General features: G+C 42.1%; 1 protein-coding gene across 2 annotated transcripts in view; it reads left to right on the top strand.

Moving 5' to 3' along the window:
- me1 (malic enzyme 1, NADP(+)-dependent, cytosolic) overlaps positions 1-20469 on the top strand; it is a 79695-nt gene that overhangs the window by 52642 nt on the left and 6584 nt on the right. For both annotated transcript variants that reach the window (XM_088411528.1, XM_088411529.1), the window contains exons 4-6: positions 199-274; positions 393-554; positions 11546-11649. In XM_088411528.1, the coding sequence (XP_088267654.1) occupies positions 199-274; positions 393-554; positions 11546-11649 (342 nt within the window). The remainder of the gene's footprint in view (positions 1-198; positions 275-392; positions 555-11545; positions 11650-20469) is intronic.

Genomic DNA, 20469 nt, shown 5'->3' with positions numbered 1-20469 from the left:
TGTCCCGCTAAAAACTGTAAATACAAATACGTAACCTTTAATCTATAGTAAGTGCAACCATTGTTTTTCTTTCAAGTCATATTTTAGCACTTTCAAATGTTGGCTGTGTTGTTTTATTGTTGATCCCAAAATGTTTTTACAGTTTGAACGGTTTCAACCAGAGGGGGTAGTGACATATTTTTTGTGTGTCATTCCAAGGGGTCTGTTCATCTCTGTCCATGACCGTGGCCACATTGCATCACTCCTACGGAACTGGCCAGAGAAAGACGTCAGGGTAATGTGTCATTAAAACACTCTATTGCATGGATGGATGGAATTTAAATGCATGGATGGATGGATGGAAGGAAGGAATATTATATCAATGCAGGGAAGATTGTGCTGATTGTTGACAGGCTGTTTGTGTGACCGACGGTGAGAGGATCTTGGGCCTGGGGGACCTTGGCTGCAATGGGATGGGAATTCCAGTGGGCAAGCTTGCCCTTTACACAGCGTGTGGAGGCGTTCCCCCACAGCAGTGCCTGCCTGTCCTGCTTGATGTAGGCACAGATAATGAGGTAAAAGCAAAAGACTTAATATACATTGGCAAATTTGTCTTACAAAATAGTGAAAACATTCTTATATTACGTGTAGTTGTGACATTGTATAAATTGTAAAAAAGTAGTGTCTAATGATACATTCAATTGAATATACTACAGAGGCGAGATATTAAAAAATAAATAAATCAATAAAAAAAAATGTGGTCCTTGCAACACATTAAAAAAAAATAGCACTGGCATCAAAAACCTTTTTGCACATTTATCCGAGGGATTGCACTGGTAACCGGCTTTATTGGAAACAGGTAAGTGTCCTGATTTAGTGTAAAAAGAACATCTATGAAAGGCTCAGTTGTTCATGAGCACGAATGAGGTGAGGTTGTCCACTGTTAACAACTGCGCGAGCAATAACATATCTCAATATGTAATTGCAATGAATTTAGGGTTTTCATCCTCTATGTATCCTAATGTCTTATCTGCATGTTATCAGGCCAAAAAAAAAAATTAAAATCCTCTCTTAATAGTCATAACTCCCTCAGACAGCACTAAAATTGGTCATCATTGGGAAAAAGGATATTGCCATGTGGACTCAGAAACACTGTCAGTAGTTTATTGCTATAGCTACAGATACGTATCAACACTCAACCTTTCAAAGTGAAAGCCACCAGCTTCTCTGGGTCAGAGCTTATCTGAGATGGGCTAACGCAAAGTGGAAAAGTGTGCTGTGATCTAATGATTCCACATTTCAAACAGTTTTTGGAAAACATGGACATTGTCTCCTCCGGCAAAAGTGGAAAAGGATCATCCGGATTGTTATAAGCACAAAGTTCAAAAGTCAGCATCTGTGATGGTATAGGGCTGTGTTAGTGTTAATGCTGAAAGGTACGTGCACATTTTGGAGAAACATATGCCGCCACTTTAACGGCTGTCCTTGCCTATTTCAGCAAGCTAGTGCCACATTCTACATCTGTTGCAACAGTGTGGTTTCATGGTGAAAAAAAGTCCTTAATATGAGAGTGGACTGCCAACAGTCCAGACCTATCCCCCATTGAAAGGCACACGTTGAAAGTGACTTGACAATAAGAACCCTGAGTATTTAGCCTACAAAATATACATTAAGCATAAATAGAGAAGAATTGGTCCTCCAAAGCTTCCTCAGTTCCCTAACATTTTTTTTTCTTTGGATGGCATTAAATTAAACTGAATGAAAAATCAAAGTGGAAAAAAGTAGAACCTAAAACATTTGTTGTCTGTATAATGTATTCTCTTGAATATAAATTGAAAAGCATTTGCACCTACAATTGTATTTTTATTTTATTCTGTTTTAGACATTGATTGTCCTATCACCTTTGGAATTGGGATATCATGATTTGAGGGATGATAACTGGCCTAGTATTGAACCAACAACAACAAAATCCCTGATTTCAACTCATTTCTAATTACCGTATTTTATTCCTTAGTTTAGTCACCTCATTTTCCACCTCACCACACCTGCTTGCCTACTCTACCAATCAGCCAAATCATCACAGTTGCAGCTCATGACCTGTTCAGTATTTAAAACGGTCTCACCCTCAAGCACTCTTCTCTGCCAGTCGACATGTGTACCGACCCGGACAGTCTTTGTCCTCCCGCCTGCCTGCTGCCCTCGTTTGTCCACACGTGCATCAACCTAGCTTGTTTTTGACCTCCTGTCTGTCTGTTGTCCTTGTCTATTGTCCTTGTTCGTCCACACGTGCATCGACCTAGCCTGACTCTGACCTCCCGCCTGCCTGCCAGCCGTCCACGTCTGACTGCTCATGCCTCAACTTGGCTTGATCCTGAACAACCACCAAAGTTACCATACTGTCTTCCTCATGCCAAGCTGCAATCCTCAGGAAAGCAAAAAACAAACCTTATCTGCACTTACCTGTCTGTGCGTGCTCTTGGGCCCTCTCTCCACTCGTGATTGTACAATCTGGCCAACAATGGATCCAGCACGCTGCTCCTTTACCGCGCCGTCTTCCGTATTAAATCTACTGCCCGCTTCTCTGCCACCCGACGCTCCCGAGCCCCAAGTTGGTGTTCCAGAATGCTACGAAGGTGACCCCAAAACCTGTGAAGCATTTTTAACAACCTGCTCCCTGCTGTATGCTCTTCAGCCCCGGACATTCGCCTCCAAACAAGCGAAGGTGGCGTTTGTTATCAATCACCTTACGGCAAGCTAGTTTGTGGGGAACGGCGGAATGGAGGAGAAAACCACCCGCTTGTCTCCTCCCAGGCACTCGAGGAGGAGATTCTGAAGGTTTTCGGGCTCAGTTACGCCAATGCGTAACTGGGCACGGGCCTCCTCCAGTTGCAACAAGGCAACAGAGCATTGGCGGATTACGCCATTGATTTCCGGACAAGAGCCAGCCAGAATCAGTGGTACGCACCCACATTAGTAGACAACTTCTTACATGGGCTTTCGAGTCGTCTTGAGGACGAATTATTGTCCCACACGCTCCCCACTACCTTGGATGGGTAATTAATCTGGCGACGCAGATAGATATTCGCCTGCGACACCGGCTACGCAAACGTAAACAAGAGGCGTCGCATCAGTGGGCGTCTTCTTCGGCTAGCGTGAGTTCCCCCCGGGCGATGACGTACGTCAGTGCCTTCTGGTGGCAGGAGTGGGCCGAAGCAGCCAGCCCGTGGCCCGTTGACTCCTGAAGAGAGACTGCATTGCTGCGCTGCTCGCCTCTGCCTCTATTGTGTAGAACCAGGACATTTTGTTTCCGCCTGCCCTGTAAAAGCACATTTCCCAACCCTGAAAGATGTGAAAATGCGTGAAGTGACACTTCCCCTGTCTCGTACAAGAGCTCCTCTACAAGTCCATCTTCTCTTGCCTGATGGTGCCCAAATCCAGGAACCCCTGGTGGATTCTGGGGCTGACGCTAATGTAATGAGAAAAGAAATGGTAGTCCAACTTGGCCTCAGAGGCGTCCCGCTCTCCAAACCATCACCAGCCCGCGCCTTGGATGGCGCCCCTTGGGGATGATAACTCACCAAACAGTTCCTCTCTCTATGCGCCTGTCAGGTAACCATCTGGAGAAGATTCAGTTCTGCATCCTGGACCAACCCAAAATTTCTCGATCCTGGGTCTACCTTGGCGCTGCCGCCATAACCTCCACATTAACTGGGAGATGGGAACTGTCCTTAGTTCGGACCATCCTGTCACCTTTCCTGCCTCCAGCGAGCATCTGTTCCTCAATCCTGCGCAGAGCTGCCTGTCCTGGCGGACATTTTCGGCATGCTAAAAGAGTATCATGATCTCAGCCTGGTATTCAGTAAGGCCCGAGTCACTTCCCTGCCTTCTCACCGAGAATATGACTGTATAATAGACTTACTACCTGGGACAATGCCTCCTAAGGGCCAACTTAATTTGCTGTCAGGCCCTGACCAACAGGCAATGCAGAGGTACACCAACGACTCGTTGGCGGTGGACATCATCCGCCCGTCATCCTCACTGGCAGGAGCAGGCTTCTTCTTTGCCTCTGTCTTTACCAAGCTGGACTTACGTAACGCCTACCATCTGGTTCGGATAAGAGAGGGTGATGAATGGAAGATCGCCTTCAACACCCCGCTTGGCCACTACGAATACCTTGTCATGCCCTTCTGGCTGACTAACGCCCCAGCGGTCTTCCAAGTGCTCGTAAATCACGTCCTGCGGGACATGTTGGACAAGTTCGTTTTTGTGCATCTCGACGATATCCTGATCTTCTCAAGGACCCTGGACGAGCACATTCGCCATGTCAGAGCAGTTCTGCAATGCCTACTGAAGAACTCGTTATATGTCAAAGCTGAGAATTGAGAGTTTCACGCCCCGTCAGTTTCATTCCTGGGCTACATCATTGTTGAAAACAGCATCAGCATGGACCCTGCGAAAGTGTCCACCATCTCTTCCTGGCCGGTCCCTGAAATCAGACACAATTGCAACGCTTCCTAGGACTTGCTCATTTCTACAGGCGTTTCATTCGAAATTACAGTGCCGTGGCAGCCCCGCTATCATCGCTAACAAGTCCAAAGGTTACTTTCCACTGGACACCCGCCGCCGACTAGACCTTCCAGATCCTCAAGAAATGTTTCACGTCAGCCCCGATCCTCCTGATGCCGGACCCAGAGCAGCAATTTGTGGTTGAAGTGGATGCCTCTGACATCGGGTTTGGGGCCATCCTGTCCCAGAGGTCGCCCAAGGACGTAAAACTCCACCTCTGTGCGTTCTACTCCTGTCGTTTGTCTCCAGTGCAGAGGAATTATGACACTGGAAACCGTGAACTCCTAGCTGTGAAGATGGCCCTTGAAGAATGGCGACACTCGCTAGAGGAAAGCCAAATTCCATTCCTGATCTGGACTGACCACAAAAACATGAAATACACCGATCTGCCAAACGACTTAACTCATGCCAAGCCCGTTGAGTTCTGTTCTTCACAAAATTTAACTTTTCACTCTCCTACCGTTCTGGGTCCAGGAATATATCCAGGATGCTCTCTCCCGACAGTTTCAAGAGGAGGAGACTCCCAGTGCAGAACCCCCATGTGTCCCAGGCGTGCTAACGTGGGATATTGAGGAGAAAATAAAGTCTGCCACCAGGGGGACAGCCCATGGCCAGTCTCTGCCCAGTCAACTGCCTGCCGGTTCCTGAAAACCTTCGCTCAGAAGTCCTGCAATGGGCCCACTCTGTTCCAAACACACCTGGCATCCCGGAGTCCAACAAACCATGAACCTCGTAAAACAACGGTTTTGGTGGACCTCCATGGACAAAGATATACGTGAGTTCATCCAAGCCTGCCCGGTTTGCAACCAACACAAGTCCACTAACCAGCCTCCTGCCGGTCTCTTGCATCTTCTTCCTGTTCCACATCGACCCTGGTCACACATTGCACTTGATTTCGTTACCGGTCTGCCCCCATCTAACAGCAACACAGTCATTCTGTCCATGGTCGACCGGTTCACCAAGATGGCCCACTACAATCCCCTCCCAAAAGTATCCTCAGCCAAGGAAACCGCCAAACACCTCCTCCAACACGTTGTAGATCTGCATGGCCTGCCCCTCGATGTGGTGTCTGATAGGAGCCCACACTTCCCATCATCGTTTTGGATGGAGTTTTGCTAGCACATCAGGGCTACCGCCAGTTTATCCTCCGGGTTCAACCCCCAAACCAACGGGCAAACGGAAAGGATAAACCAAGAGGTCGAATCTGATCTGTGATGCCTAGCTTCAAAAGATCCATCCTCCTGGTCTACCCAACTCCTGTGGGTGAGTTTGCCCATAAGTTCATGACCAGTTCCGCTACTGGCATTTCTCCATTTGATGTGTTCACGGATTCCAGCCCTCGTTGTTCCTGGCTCTGGACAATGATGCCACCTGCCCATCTGCTCATGCCTTTGCCCGATGATGTAGCCGGTCCTGGGCTCGGGCCTGCTTGGTTCTCCTGCATGCTAGAGAGCGTTACACCCAGACTGCGAACAGGCAGCGCACCCCGGCCCCAACATATCAAGTAGGCCAGAAAGTCTGGCTATCCACCAAAGATCTGCCACTTCGTGTGGAATCACTTTATTGGGCCCTTCCCCATCTAAAAGGTGCTAAACCCTGCGGCTGTACGCCTCGCTTAACCACGCTCCATGCGGGTTCACTCCACCTTCCACGTCTCCCGTGGAAGCGCTTCCTCTTCCTCCGTCCCCTCGTTTCAATAATGGTGGCCCTGTGTACGACGTCCGGCGTCTGCTTAGATCCTGTCGTAGGGGCAGGGGCCTCCAGTACCTGGTAGACTGGGAGGGGTATGGTCCGGAGGAGCGATCATGGATCCCCTCTTGCCAGGTCCTGGATCCCGCCTTGATCGCGGAGTTCAACCGCCTTCACCCTGATCAGCCCTCCTTACCATCCGCATCTCGTAGAGTGACCCAGGGCGCTGCCCGCCCTCCCACACGACATGTGTACCAACCCGGACTGTCTTTGACCTCCTGCCTCCCTGCTGCCCTCGTTTGTCCACACGTGCATCGACCTAGCCTGTTTCTGACCCCCGGCCTGTCTGTTGTCCTTGTTTGTCCACACGTGCATCGACCTAGCCTGACTCTGACCTCCCGCCTGCCTGCCTGCCGTCTAGGCTTGATCCTGAACCACCACCAAAGTTCCCATACTGTTCTCCTCCTGCCAACCTGCAATCCTCAGGCAAGCAATGAACAAACCTTATCAGCACTTACCTGTCTGTGCGTGCTTTTGGGTCCTCTCTCCACCCGTGATAGGTATTCACTGTTCATGGCTCAAACAAAGAGGGACAAAAACTCCAGCAATTGGCTTTCATTGCATGCTCCTGTTTTTTCATTTCTAATTAACTGGTGTACTCATAGGTAAAGGGTATTTTCAGCATTCATCTCAATGGAACACGGCTCTGACTGTGACGCTCGTATCATATATATCCATTGGAAGGAGAGAGAAAAATGCACACAAAGTCAAAGGAAAACTGATGAACCATCATTAGGTTGATAACCTTTAAAGCACAGGAAGCAAATACATTTCACATTTCAAACAGTTTCTAGGAATAAAATAAATACCCATTCAATCAATCACTAAATCAAAGAATAACTGTCCTTCATAGGAAATGCCCACATCAAACAAATCAAATATTTCAAGATAACAAATCTAATAAGCAAATCAGTCGCCTAAAGCTTTTAACAAACATTTAAACCTACCAAACTCAGAGTTCAGTATAATGCTATGTCAACAAAAGAAAGCAGCGCAGGAACTCTCTTCTTTAATTTAAGCAAAATAAACCAAAGAACATTCACCAACCATTGGTGTCTTCAGGGCAAAACTCCTAGGTGAAGCCATTTTGCTGGGGGATTCTGGGAGATATAGTCTTTGCTGGATGATTGTGGGGGACATAGTCTTTGTGGTAGTGCGAACATTTGACCACCAGCTACTCAGTTTCAACTCAACAATATATAACATAACTCAAAGGTCATTCATAAACTATACTTACAGTAAAGTAGGCTATCTCACCATTTTAGTTACTTTCGCAAACGATACATCATAATTTGTGGCAGAGTTTGCCATTCGATTGGTATGTTCAAAATGCATATGCATCAACGAGGGATACATGTTTCACATCACCTTGAAAAGCATGTTAAGTGGTAATCGTAAGCAGAAACAATTAGTATGCAGTGAAAACGTAAAGGTTTTACAATAGAGCATGAATAAAATGTAGAAAATAACTTCAGTCAGACTGACTATTCAAGATGAACATGCAAAAAACTGATAGTATTTTGTTAAAAATAAATTGACGTCCAAAAGAAAGTTCAACATAATTTATAGCATAGGTCACCAGTTTATATCCACACCATTTGATCCAATTTACCAAGACAAACCATATATATATATATATATATATATATATATATATATATATATATATATATATATATATATATATATATATATATATATATATATATATATATATATCTATATATATACAGTGGTACCTCGGTACTCGACCATAATCCGTTCTGAGGTGGTGGTCGAGCACCGATTTGTTCGAACACCGAAACCAATTTTCCCATAAGAAATAATGGAAAGTATGTGTGCACAAGTAAATGTGCACAAGCAGTACATGATAAAGATAAAGATAAAGATAAAGATAAATAAAGCATTATAAACCATTTTGTATAATTTACTTACGTTTTGGAGAGTGGTTGATGGCATACAGGAATGGATGTGGAGAGGACGGGAGGGAGTTACTCCTTCCATGATGACGCTAGCTAACTGCGACGCGAGGTCGGACACTCGTACACCACGTTCATATTTTGCTATAATTTCCTTCTTCGGTTCAATAGTGGTCCTCATTGTTTTCCTCTTTGCCTTCCCCTTATCACTGTCTTTCTTTGGACCCATTATTAAGGGCTAGAGCAACACGAAAAAGTTTAAATCCGGGAAGAAATACTCGAACAAACGTCTTACTCCGCTGGCGGTCTGAGTTGAACTGGCGCTTACCCGCTGGCCGAGAAGGGCCGAGGAGCGCGTTCGGGTCGGCTCGGCTCGGCTCGGCTCGGCTCGGCTAGTCGAGAACCGAAAATCTGTTTGAGGTCCGATGCGTTACCTACTTGAATTTTTTGGTCGAGCACCGATTTGGTCGAGTATAGAGGCGGTCGAGTACCGAGGTACCACTATATATATATATATATATATATATATATATATATATATATATATATATATATATATATATATATATATATATATATATATATATATATATATATTATATATATACACCTAATCTCATTTTACCAAGGAGGCAACCCACTTTTACCACTGATGTTTGCCAGCTGGGAAAGCACGTCCCTCTTGTGCACTTATGTGCAAATATCAGCCAGCTAGAAAACTGAGCACCCAAATGCATCCATTTCTCAAACATTGAGCAGTTTAGCATATGTCTGTAGTTTTGAATGGATTAAAAATAGTCAGCATGCATGTCTATATTTACACATCTCTGTGTAGTATTTCAATGTAATTTTGACAAAGGCGTGGCAAACCTAAAAGGGTTCTGTGCCTAACACAGTGAAATGGACCCGTCAGAGGCCTTTTTTTTTTTTTTTTTTGCATGGACAAACTTCAGATGACTCAGCTGCTGCACCTAAGATCATTACCCCCAAATTCTAATGTGGGTTAGTAAATAATGTAAAGTATAGTAAACAATGTACTGGATAAAAGGAGCAACAAACGTACGAGTGGGAAAAATGACATTTCTCGGCTTTAAACCGGATCTGTCGTGCTCAGAAGGAGATATACCTATATATGTACAATTGATTCTGAATCATAGTAAATCAGAATCTTGATTGTTATGTGAATCGATGTTTTTTTTTGGTCACCCCCCTACATTACATTTATATTTCAAATGCACTTTAAAATATGCTTTGATGGTTTGCTGTGGATGTGAGTTTTCAAACAAACAAGGCATTGAGAATGAATTGTCCACCCGGCTCTAACGTTTTAAAAAAATCCAGCGACGTGTAGACAGGGCCTTACTTACTCACATGAAGAAATACACAGAGACACGTGGTGCATGTTTCCATCAGTCATCAGTAAAACGTCACTGACCGGAGTGATGAATTTGATATGCTGACAGATCTTCAGTCAATACTACCAGACTGCCCATGACTGGGGTTAGTGACGGTTTGAGTGATGGATGAAAAGTTTCTGTCAGTTATTAGTCTCCCAGAAAAACTGAATCTGCACATCAAATAATCCGAAATACATATCTTGGAATGTGGCGGGACAAATACCTACAAAAGCATTGGTAGCACATGCAAAGATGCAAAGGAAGGCTTGAGACAAGATTCAAATCTGGAATCTAAACTCTCAACTGTGGTATAAACATGCTGACTATTGACTGTCCTGGCCTAGTGGTGATTTTTTTTTTATAAAAAAATTACTGTATATATCTGTTCATTTTGTTCTTAGATATGATTACATCAAACTAGAATTGAAGTTGGAAATACAGTATGTCTTGATGAATATAAGTCGGTTGGAAATACAGTATGTCTGGATGAATAAATGCACACTTATTTGCTACAATTGCAAATTTGACTTCTTAAAGAGATTAGAATACTCGTCTGCCTGGCTGTGGTTGAATTTTCCCTTTTTAAAGTCATTCTGAAGAGATGACAGCCCAAATGAGATGTAATTGGCTAAATATACCAGCTACATCTGTCTAGGGGCTGAGTTCTTGTGGATGTTGGTTTCATTTGGGCCCTGACTGTTTTTAGGCTGCCTGCTATTATGGGATTTTCTCTGTCATTGAATGGATATTGTGGGGATCTCACTCACTCACTCACTCACTCACTCACTCACTCACTCACTCACTCACTCACTCACTCACTCACTCACATACAGTGTGTGTGTGGGTGTGTACGTGTACATATATATATATATATATATATATATATATATATATATATATATATATATATATATATATATATATATATATATATATATATAAAGGCTTGAGCTATTGATGATGCAGTTTTTTTACAGTACTTTTACTGTACTTAATGTCTTAAAGTGACATAGCAGCAATCTATCTGCTGCAATCATGTAACCCAGCCTTGATACAGTCGTGCAGGGATTGGCAGTTTGCACTGTTGTATGTGTATGCATTTGTTGCAAATTTTGCAAGCTTTCCCTATGACTTTTCGGTATTGCACGTGATTGCATCACTTTTGATTTGACCACCAAAGTAGCACTGGTATTAGTCCATGCTCAGACATCAAATGATCACGTTTTGCCTGTTTAGGTTGCAATTTACCTTGGCCAACTCCAAAATGTTACTAACCAATAAATGCCTGCCAGGAAATGACTTGTCAGCTTGATATAAATAATGTTCTGGCCTGGTTCTCGACCTTGCAGTGGAAGGGGTCTCTCTCTCCCTCTGTCCGTCTCTCTCTCTCTCTCTCTCTCTCTTTCTCTCTCTCTCTCTCTCTCTCTTTTTTTTTCTCTCGCTCTTTTCCCTCTCTCCTTCTTCATGCCACTCTCTCCATGCTTTCCTTTTTTTAGAGCCACTGTGTAATTATATTTTCAAATTGCATGAGAAGTAAAGGATGCTCGCTGAAATGAGGCAAAAGCAGCGGCCAAGATTTTCGGATTAAAACTTCAAAACTTTGAGACGTTTGTGCATAGTCATTCTAGGGAAAACTATCTCGCTTCGAGAGGAGTTAGGCTCACTGCCCAGTGAAATTTGTATGAACATAAAAATGCACTGTTTATTAATTACGAGGGTGAGGCTTATGCTTGTTTACATCATGCTTAACAGCAGCATCAGCCCTCACCACAAACAAAACCAGAAAATGAAATATGCATGTGTGAGACAGCATAATAATTTTGCAGGACATCATTATTTATTTGTTTAAGTATTCATTAATCTTATTCAATAAAGTAGCATTCAAAATATTGTAGTTTCATCTTCTTGTTTTGCTCTTCATTGTGTGCTTTTCAGGCATTGTTGCAGGATCCACTGTACATTGGGCTCAGGCACAAGAGGGTGCGAGGCCAGACATATGATGACCTGCTGGATGAATTTATGAAGGCTGTGTCAGACAGGTATTTTCATTGAAGCTCTCAGTTCATCATTTGCCACTTCCTCTTAACAGTCTCCCAATGTGACTTTCAGACGTACAGCTCTTTTAAGCCATTTGGAGCCTGCTATATATGTGTGCAGTGTTAGATGCAGACACATCATGTAGGATTGTGCTGTCTGGAATACAATTCACCAGTAAATGATTGGACTTTTATGAGTGGAAATTGGGGTTTCATGCTATTTAAAACCGTATTTAACAACCGACTGCACTTGATGACCAGACCTTCTTGAAAAGAGATCAGAGAGCCACTAGAAGCACCGGAGCTATGGATTTCATAAGTTCATGTCCTTGATGACAGTTTTATGTGCATTTGATGTATTTGAGTGCCATTACATATTTATATGTATGTCGCAGTAGCCTACTAGAGTAGCCTCATGGCCACTGATGTGCTTATGCTAGGTTCGTCCTTGTCAGAACTTAAGAAAGGACAGAAAAAGAACTGGCAAAAAGAAGCCACAGTGCTAATAACTGGGTAGTTTCTCAAGTACAGGGAAAGGCTGTACTTTTCTCTCAAAAGTAGCCAGATTGGTGGAAAAAATGAATAATTATAGTCTTTGGAATTGGATGAATGATTATAGCTCTAAGGACTTGCAAGTAATATTCAGTACATGTTTATTTTTCTGCCTAACACAACAAGAATGAACCTGTTTAGTTCATATAGCCATGGCAACACTATGGAAAGTGAAAGCATTTTGAAACTGATATTTTAAAGATAACTCAGTTGAAATACAATCATATGCCAGAACTATTACATTGAATCAGCCCATCTGCTCGCTAACACTACACACATACACACATACACACATACATACATACATATATACATATATACAGTATATATATATATATATATATACATATATACAGTATATATATATATTGTTATGTTATTGACTTAGTGAAGAAATATACTCCTCTATGTCAACATAATATTAAATGAAAAAGATGAGTAAGCCCTGCATCAAAGCTAACCAACCATAAATACATAACCCAACACAGCAAAGACAAATAATTAGTATTACACTCACATTAAACAGGCGTCCAACTTCACACCACTACAACATAAACATTCCTCTTTGTCAAATGTGGCACTGAATCCAATGAAGAATTATTCTCACATTTTTAGCTAATGAGTCAAATGAAATATTGATTTACATGTACCTGTGTGTCAAATTTTCCCATGGGCTCACCACCTATTGGAGGGCCGATCGGGGTGCAATCTAAGTGATTAAAGCCCCAGCTACAGAAGCTGCTTCTAGGAATGTGGAATGTCATTTCTCTGGCAGGGGAGGAGTCCGATCTGGGGTGCAAGGTCAAGGTTTGGACTAAATATAGTTAGGTTCACCTCCACATGCTCTGCGGAATAGTTTCTCTTCCAATCTAGAGTGGCTCACCAAGAGAGGGGCCAAACAGGTATAAGGCATATTCATGGGCTTCTGGCACAGCGCCTGTACATTGAAGTTCTCGGTGGACAAGAGGGTATCCTCTTGCCAACTTTGGGTAGTTGGGGTATTGGGGCCTGAAAGGCACTCACCCCAGGGGACGCGTGTCTTGGCACCAGGAGACCTTAGGCCGCAGTTAATAATTGGACTTGCAGCCACATGCCGTTGACATTCAGGTGAAGAGATGGGTGGAGGTGTCATCCAACCATGTCATGGGGATGTTGGTTTTGATGATGGGGGAAGATCCCAGTCCGAGCTGGCAGACTCAAACCTATTGTGAGGGCCATCACTGCCCACCTCTTAGAGAATTTTGCTGGCAGCACGTGGGTGTTGAGACGCCTCCATTGTTGAGCTGTATGGTGGAAGGCACCTTTAGTGGTGGAAGTCCCCAAACCCGTTAGAAGACTCCAGCTGTAAAATTTGCTGTCAAGTTGAAGAAAGTCTTATCGGCCCATTTTGGCCTGTAGGACTCCAGCAGCAGCTGTATATTGGGCTATATTTTTCACTATATTGGAGTTGGTTTGTTAAAAACATTATATTGCTATACTTACTTTGAAGCACAAAGCAAAATTTAAAGACCTTAGTTTCATACCCTCCTTTGAAACTCTAACTGTAGTTTAAAATTCAACTTTGAAATACCAAGATACCCTAGTTGGATAATCTTCATTAAAACCCTAACCTTAACTACCGTACTTCCCGCACTATAAGGCGCACCCTCAATTAATGACATATTTAAAACTTTTTCAATCACAATATAGAAATACTCAAAGTAATAACAATAATAACTCAAATAGTAACTCTAAACTCTCAATAGCACAATAACTCAATGTCAATATGACCAACCTTGTTCAACTGTAAGCACACAAAAGAAACAGGTAAAGTTTATTTTAGCAGTTCATTCCCCATCTACGAATCCCAATCTCAGTATTGATCCATATATAAGGCGCACTATCAGCTTTTAAAAACAAATGAGGCTTTTAGGTGCGCCTTTTAGTCAGGAAAATACGGTACTTTAAATCCCGTGTTCACACATTCTGACAGCTCAAATTTTCAACTCCTTTTTGCTACAGCTATCAAAAATTGTGACCACTTGTAAGATGAACCCTGCTTTAAAAATCCTCACTGGTTGGCATTGTAGCTGTCTACTTTGAAACCCAAGTTCAAAACCCTGCTTTGATACTAGAACTCTACTTTGAAACCTAGCTGTGAAACCTTAATCAAAGATTGAAATCCAGCTCTGAAATGCTAACTCTAAATTGAAACCGTACATTAAAACTCTTAACCTTTGTTTAAAATTTTACCTCTCCCTAATGACTTTAAAACTTCAGGTCACAAATTCTGACTACTGAAGTTTTCAAGAGGTGTAGCACTCCAATAAGTATGCCCTAAATATAGTAATACTTTTATTTTAATATTTAATTTCAGAAGTGAACCAATTAAAGGATGTTTGGCTGTGTGTCACATTTTAAGGTGATTTTTTTTCAAAATCAAACTCACATGCAATAGCCTGAAAGTTTCTCCATTTCTGTTGTTGACAGATGCTCACATTCTTGACCAAGACCTGCACACACAGACTTAACAAGCTTGTTGCCAAATCAGTTTGAGTCTTGGAATCTCTTATTCTTCCGCAGAAGCCATAAACTCAGACCGGACAAAGTGAAATTATAGTATGAGTGAAGCTCACAAACATTAGGCTGTAATGTTTGAAGTTTGGGGCTCTTGTCAGCCGTCTTGACTATCACTGATTACATGTACATATGTTACCTTTGTTACTTTATGAATTCGGCAAAGAAAGTTGTATAATTTGAAGGGAACATTTGAATTTGCTGCATAGTACACTCATTGTTGCTTGCAAAAGACAATAAAAAGTCACTTAGGTTTATTTGTGAAAAGTACTGTACGATGGTAAGTTTATGTGATGGAGTAACCTAGGGTAAGTCGTGTGCTTGGTTGGGACTGAGCAAGTCAATCTATTAAGATCTAACCCTTTTTAGACCCTATTATAGACTAAAGTACAATTGTCTATATTTCAGTTTTATCCCTATTCCCGCAAAATTTTGCATTTTCGAACTTAACGTTACCAGGTCGTTGTATATGAATTTATCAGACAAACATTGGCAAATCTAAAATAATACAATAAAATAATGCCACCACTTGACAATATAAAGAATAGAAGAGAAGAGAATGCCTGCACTGTCATTGTACAGTATTTGCAAATTTCTTGATTTGTTTGATTGGCTCATTATGCTCATGTGATCACAACAACCTTAAGTGCATGTAGCTCATACACAGTTTGTGACAGTTGGCTGTAGGACTAAAAAGACAGTGTGACTGGACATATTTTATTCAACGGAAATTGACTATGGATCAACATGAAACCATGACTCAGTCAGACTTCGACTGTCGTCCATCATTTGAATACCCAGTTCGCAATATACACAATGCATTTCAGATGAGGGGTTCACTATAGTATAGTGTACCAGAAAGGGGTCACAATTAAAATATGACGTTTCATGCAATGAGGTAAAATGAACAACACAGATGTCCTCCACATGTACAAACACACACACGCACAGAAACAGCCAAACGCTCCCTCAATCTTCACTGGCTCAACACCAACCCCAAGAAGGTTCTAAACTAGGAAGATATTCCTCTTTCTCCTCAATCCCACAACCCCACTTAGTAGTTAGATGGTTAGAGAATGTCAGTCAAGATTTTTATTTCATATTTCAATGTCTATCATTCTGATATTTTTGTTGACGTGACTAAGCTTTCCTACCCTGTCATTTGTCCCCAAAAAGATAAACCTTACATTTGACAAATATACAGTATATTCTTGTTTTATCTTAATTAGGAGAAAAAAAATGCTACATCCTTTACCTCTGTAGATAACCCTCAAGTCCTGCTTTTGTGTGAACTTGGTGACCTTGCCAGTAAGACGTTACACCAGCAAAAGTGGAGTGCCCTGGATCTCTTTTCTCCTTTTACTAAAAGGCCCAACACAATAAAAGGTTTATAGCGCCCTGCTTTGTCCCGATAGTCTTTGTTTTGTTGCAGACCCGCGGTGTTTTTTGAGCTGCTCTCTATTTGACAGAAAACACATTTTCTCCATACAACTCAGCTACTGGTGGCAACCATGTTTCTCAGTTTCACAATTAGAGAGCAATTTCTTGTAGTGCAGCGGAGGGAAAAACACAAGTAGCACTCCTTTCAGGACATTTGAATTTTTTGGAAAAGTAAAAATCTTAACAAAAAGTAGCTTGAAAATTATAAGACAGAAAAAGAAATCTGCCTTATCTGTAATGATTAAACCAACAAATGATTTTACCTCCTTTTTGGGTGGACAGCACAACAGGTGTGTATTGAGTTTTGGCAGGACTGTTTACGTGACCTCTCACATTTTCCTCTCCTGGTCACTCACCTCACTGAAACATGAGCTCTGGTGTTTATATACAGTTTCCAACGACATGACATCTGTTGTGGTAAAAGGAATCAAAATTATTTCTACACATCTCCATTTGAAGAGATAAACATCCCTTTTCAAATGCATTGAACATGTATAATGTAACTATATACAGTGGGCCCCCGGGTTACGAACTTAATCCGTTCAGCGCTACGCTCGTATCTCGAATTGCTCGTATAGCGGGCAATCCAAACCCATGTTAATTCGTGAATGCGTGCAACGCGCGCCGAAGCCTTAGGTAAAAACGACACACTGTATACGTATATTAAAATTGAGTGACATAATCTGCTGTGTACTTGCATTATATAATTCATACAATGGATAAATAGCTTTTACCTTTGAAACGACGAGACTTGAGCTGGATGTAAGCAGAGGGGGGCAGAGTCCAACGCTCAAAGTTAACACGGCGATAGATATGCTATTGGTCTTACAGTGTTACAGTAACTCTTTCAGTCAGGGTGCAAATCACGCAGATACTAAAACATCATCCTCTTATTTCTTTCTTTACCGCTGCTAGTAATTTTAGAAGCTATGTCTAACAGATAAAGTTTGCAAAGTCTTCACAACATTCCGTTTTTCACTAATTTTCTCTCCTTCCGTTCGGCCAATAGCATATCGGCATTTCTGTGATTGACGTGTGACGCCGGCCAATAGCATCTCCGTGAGTGAGACCGGGTGACCTTAATCGACCAATAGCATATTCGCATCTCCGTGACTGACTGATAATTATTCGCACTTTTTTTTTTAAACGGTTGGAATGTATTGACAATTAATTTAAAAAAAAACACACATTTAAACCAATGACAATTCTTTGTCCTGCAATCGGCACATTTAATTTCATGTCAGCTGTTTTTCCCTTTAGCTGTACAAACACTACACTTAAATGGTAATATATTTAGACACCGTGAGTGAGACAGTCAGTGTGACGTTGTAAGACCAATAGCGTTCACGTAACTGCCACAAGTATCTACTGATGATTGTTGATGTCGCTACTGTTGATTCTATTGACGCAATTAAACGAGAACATTTCTACATACTCAATGACCGGCATGTCGAATTGCTCGTTAGGCGAGAGGTTTGTTCGTAAGCGGAGGACAAAAATCTCCCTGATCCACGCTCGTAAGGCGAATTGTTCGTAAATCAGGACGCTCGTAAGCCGGGGGCCGACTGTATATTCAACAAAAAATATAAATGCACCACTTTTTGTTTTTCTCCCATTTTTCATAAGATGGACTTAAAAATGATTCCAGATACACAATATTACCATTTCTCTCAAACATTGTTCACCAATCTGTGTAAATGTGTGATAGTGAGCACTTCTATTTTGCTGAGATAATCCATCCCACCTCACAGTTGTGCTACATCAAGATGCTCATCAGCCGCCATGATTAGTGTACAGGTGTGCTTTAGACTGTCCACAATAAAAGGCCACTCTGAAATGTGCAATTTTGTCTCACAGCAAAATGCCACAGATTGCACAGGCATTGAGATTGCGTGCAATTGACATGATGACAGCAGGAATGTCAACCAGATCTGTTGCTCGTGCTTTGAATGTTCATTTCTCCACCATAAGCCATCTCCAAAGGCATTCCAGAGAATATTGCAGTACATCCAACCGGCCTCACAACCGCAGACCACGTGTAACCACACCAGCCCAGGACCTCCACATCCAGTCGGTTTATCTCCAAGATGGTCTTAGACCAGCTACTCAGACAGCTGCTGAAACAACTGGTTTGCATAACCAAAGAATTTCTGCACAAACTGTCATAAACCGTCTCAGGGCAGCTCAACTGCATGCTCGCCATCCTCATCGGGGTCTTAACCTGACCCCGGAACGTAATAGACTTGAGTGGGCAAATACTCACAGTCGATGGCGTCCTTGCTGATGTCAATGTTGTGAATCGAGTGGCCCATGGTGGTGGGGTTATGGTATAGGCAGGCATCAGTTATGGACAAAGAACACAGGTGCAGGTGTTGATAGCATTTTGAATGCACAGAGATACCGTGATAAGATCCTGAGACCCATTGTTGTGCCATACATCCATCCATGACCAAAACGTTTCAGCAAGATAATGCACGACCCCATGTTGCAAGGAGCTGTACACATTTCTTGGAAACTGAAAATGTCCCAGTTCTTGCATGGCCAGCATACTCACCGGACATGTCACCCATTGAGCATGTTTGGGATGTGCATGACCGGCGCATACAACAGCGTGTACCCACTAATATCCAGCAACTTTGCGCAGCCATTGAAGAGGAGTGGAACAACATTCCACAGACCACAACTGGCAATCTGATAAACTCTATGCGATGAAGATGTGTTGCATGGCATGAGGCAAATGGTGGTCACACCAGATACTGACTGGTCCCCAAATCCCCAATAAATCAAAAAAAAAAAAAAAAAGGGGCGGACTTTTCTTGCGGACAGTCTAAGCCACACCTGTACACTAATCATGGTGGCTGATGAGCATCTTGATGTGGCACACCTGTGAGGTTGTGAGGTTGGATGGATTATCTCAGCAAAGCAGAAGAGCTCACTATCACACGTTTAGGCAGATTTGTAAACAACGTTTGAAAGAAATGGTAATAATGTATACCTGGAAGGATTTTTAGACCTTTAAGTCCATCTCATGAAAAATGGGAGCAAAAACAAAAGTGTTGTGTTTCTATTTTTGTTAAGTAATTTCAGTCATCTGAAATGATTGGCTAATCTCAGAATAGCAAAAACCATCATAATTTCAAAACTGCAATGAATATCAAATGATATCGTTCAATGCTAGTCCAGGCAAAATTTATTTTCTGACTTACATAGCTGTCATTATCAATGAGTGAGTTAAGTGATTCACTACCAGCGCAGTAAAATGGTAGTGAATGAGTTAAAATGGGTTTGCGACATAGACGACAGTATTGCTATGATTTTTATTTCTATCATTTAACTCGGCCCAGCAAAGTCATGGTGCATGTCTCTTCCACAAAGTCAGTCCTAGCTGAGCCATGTGACCCTGTGATCAGTTGAAAATAAATGTATGAATAATAGCATATTTTTGCAGACACTTGTTGCTAGGCAAAAGCTAATGTTCTTCCACCTAATATTGGCATTCAGTCACGCTGTTACTCTCGTTGCCATGGACACCTGGGTTGGGTGTTTGGACAGGGTGATCCATTTGTAACTTGAAAAATTGATCAACTGCATCAGTAGACATTTGTTGTTCCTTTACAGTTTACTGAACTATAGTTTTGAATTTTACCAGGTAAAAATCATTTTGGGTAATACTTTTAAACATCTTAAAATACCTCCAAAATAATGAAAACGTCTTTGTTAATGATCATGTGATCTATATTAAGTAGCCTTGCGTGCAAGGCATTGTGGCTGCCTGGGCAATCATTTACGAATTATGACCATTAAGAAATGATCGCTGACAGACGATGGGTACGGAAGAAATGTTCTGCTGGGTTATATCCATATACATATCCGCCCACTGTTATGCTGGACACTTGCCTCATAGATGCCTTTTGCAGTTTTTTTATTTATTTATTCATTTATTTTTTCTGCTGGAGGGACTGTGGATACTCCTTGCTGGTTGTTTCACTTGGGTCTGTATATTCCTTTCTGGGCAATTGCGTGGCTTTAACACTGGGTTTTCGAGGGAAAGGTCATCCAAATGACCCCTTTATCCAGTTCATTCGTTCCTTTCTCCATCACCACTGAGCTTTTAATCTTGTCGAGTGAGCTGCCTTTAGCAAACCTTCTGTAAATTCCTCAAAAGAAGGGCCATCTGGAACTTGGCATTCCTCAAACAAAATATCCCTTCAAAATGTAATTTCACGGCTCATAACGCTGAGCTTATTTTTGTTGCATAGCATTTTTACAAGCTAT

This window comes from Hippichthys cyanospilos, chromosome 3, assembly GCF_059441005.1.
Source record: "Hippichthys cyanospilos isolate Australia breed blue-spotted pipefish chromosome 3, RoL_Hcya_1.0, whole genome shotgun sequence".
NCBI classification, from domain to species: Eukaryota; Metazoa; Chordata; class Actinopteri; order Syngnathiformes; family Syngnathidae; genus Hippichthys; species Hippichthys cyanospilos.
This window is presented reverse-complemented; position numbering and strand designations above follow the sequence as displayed.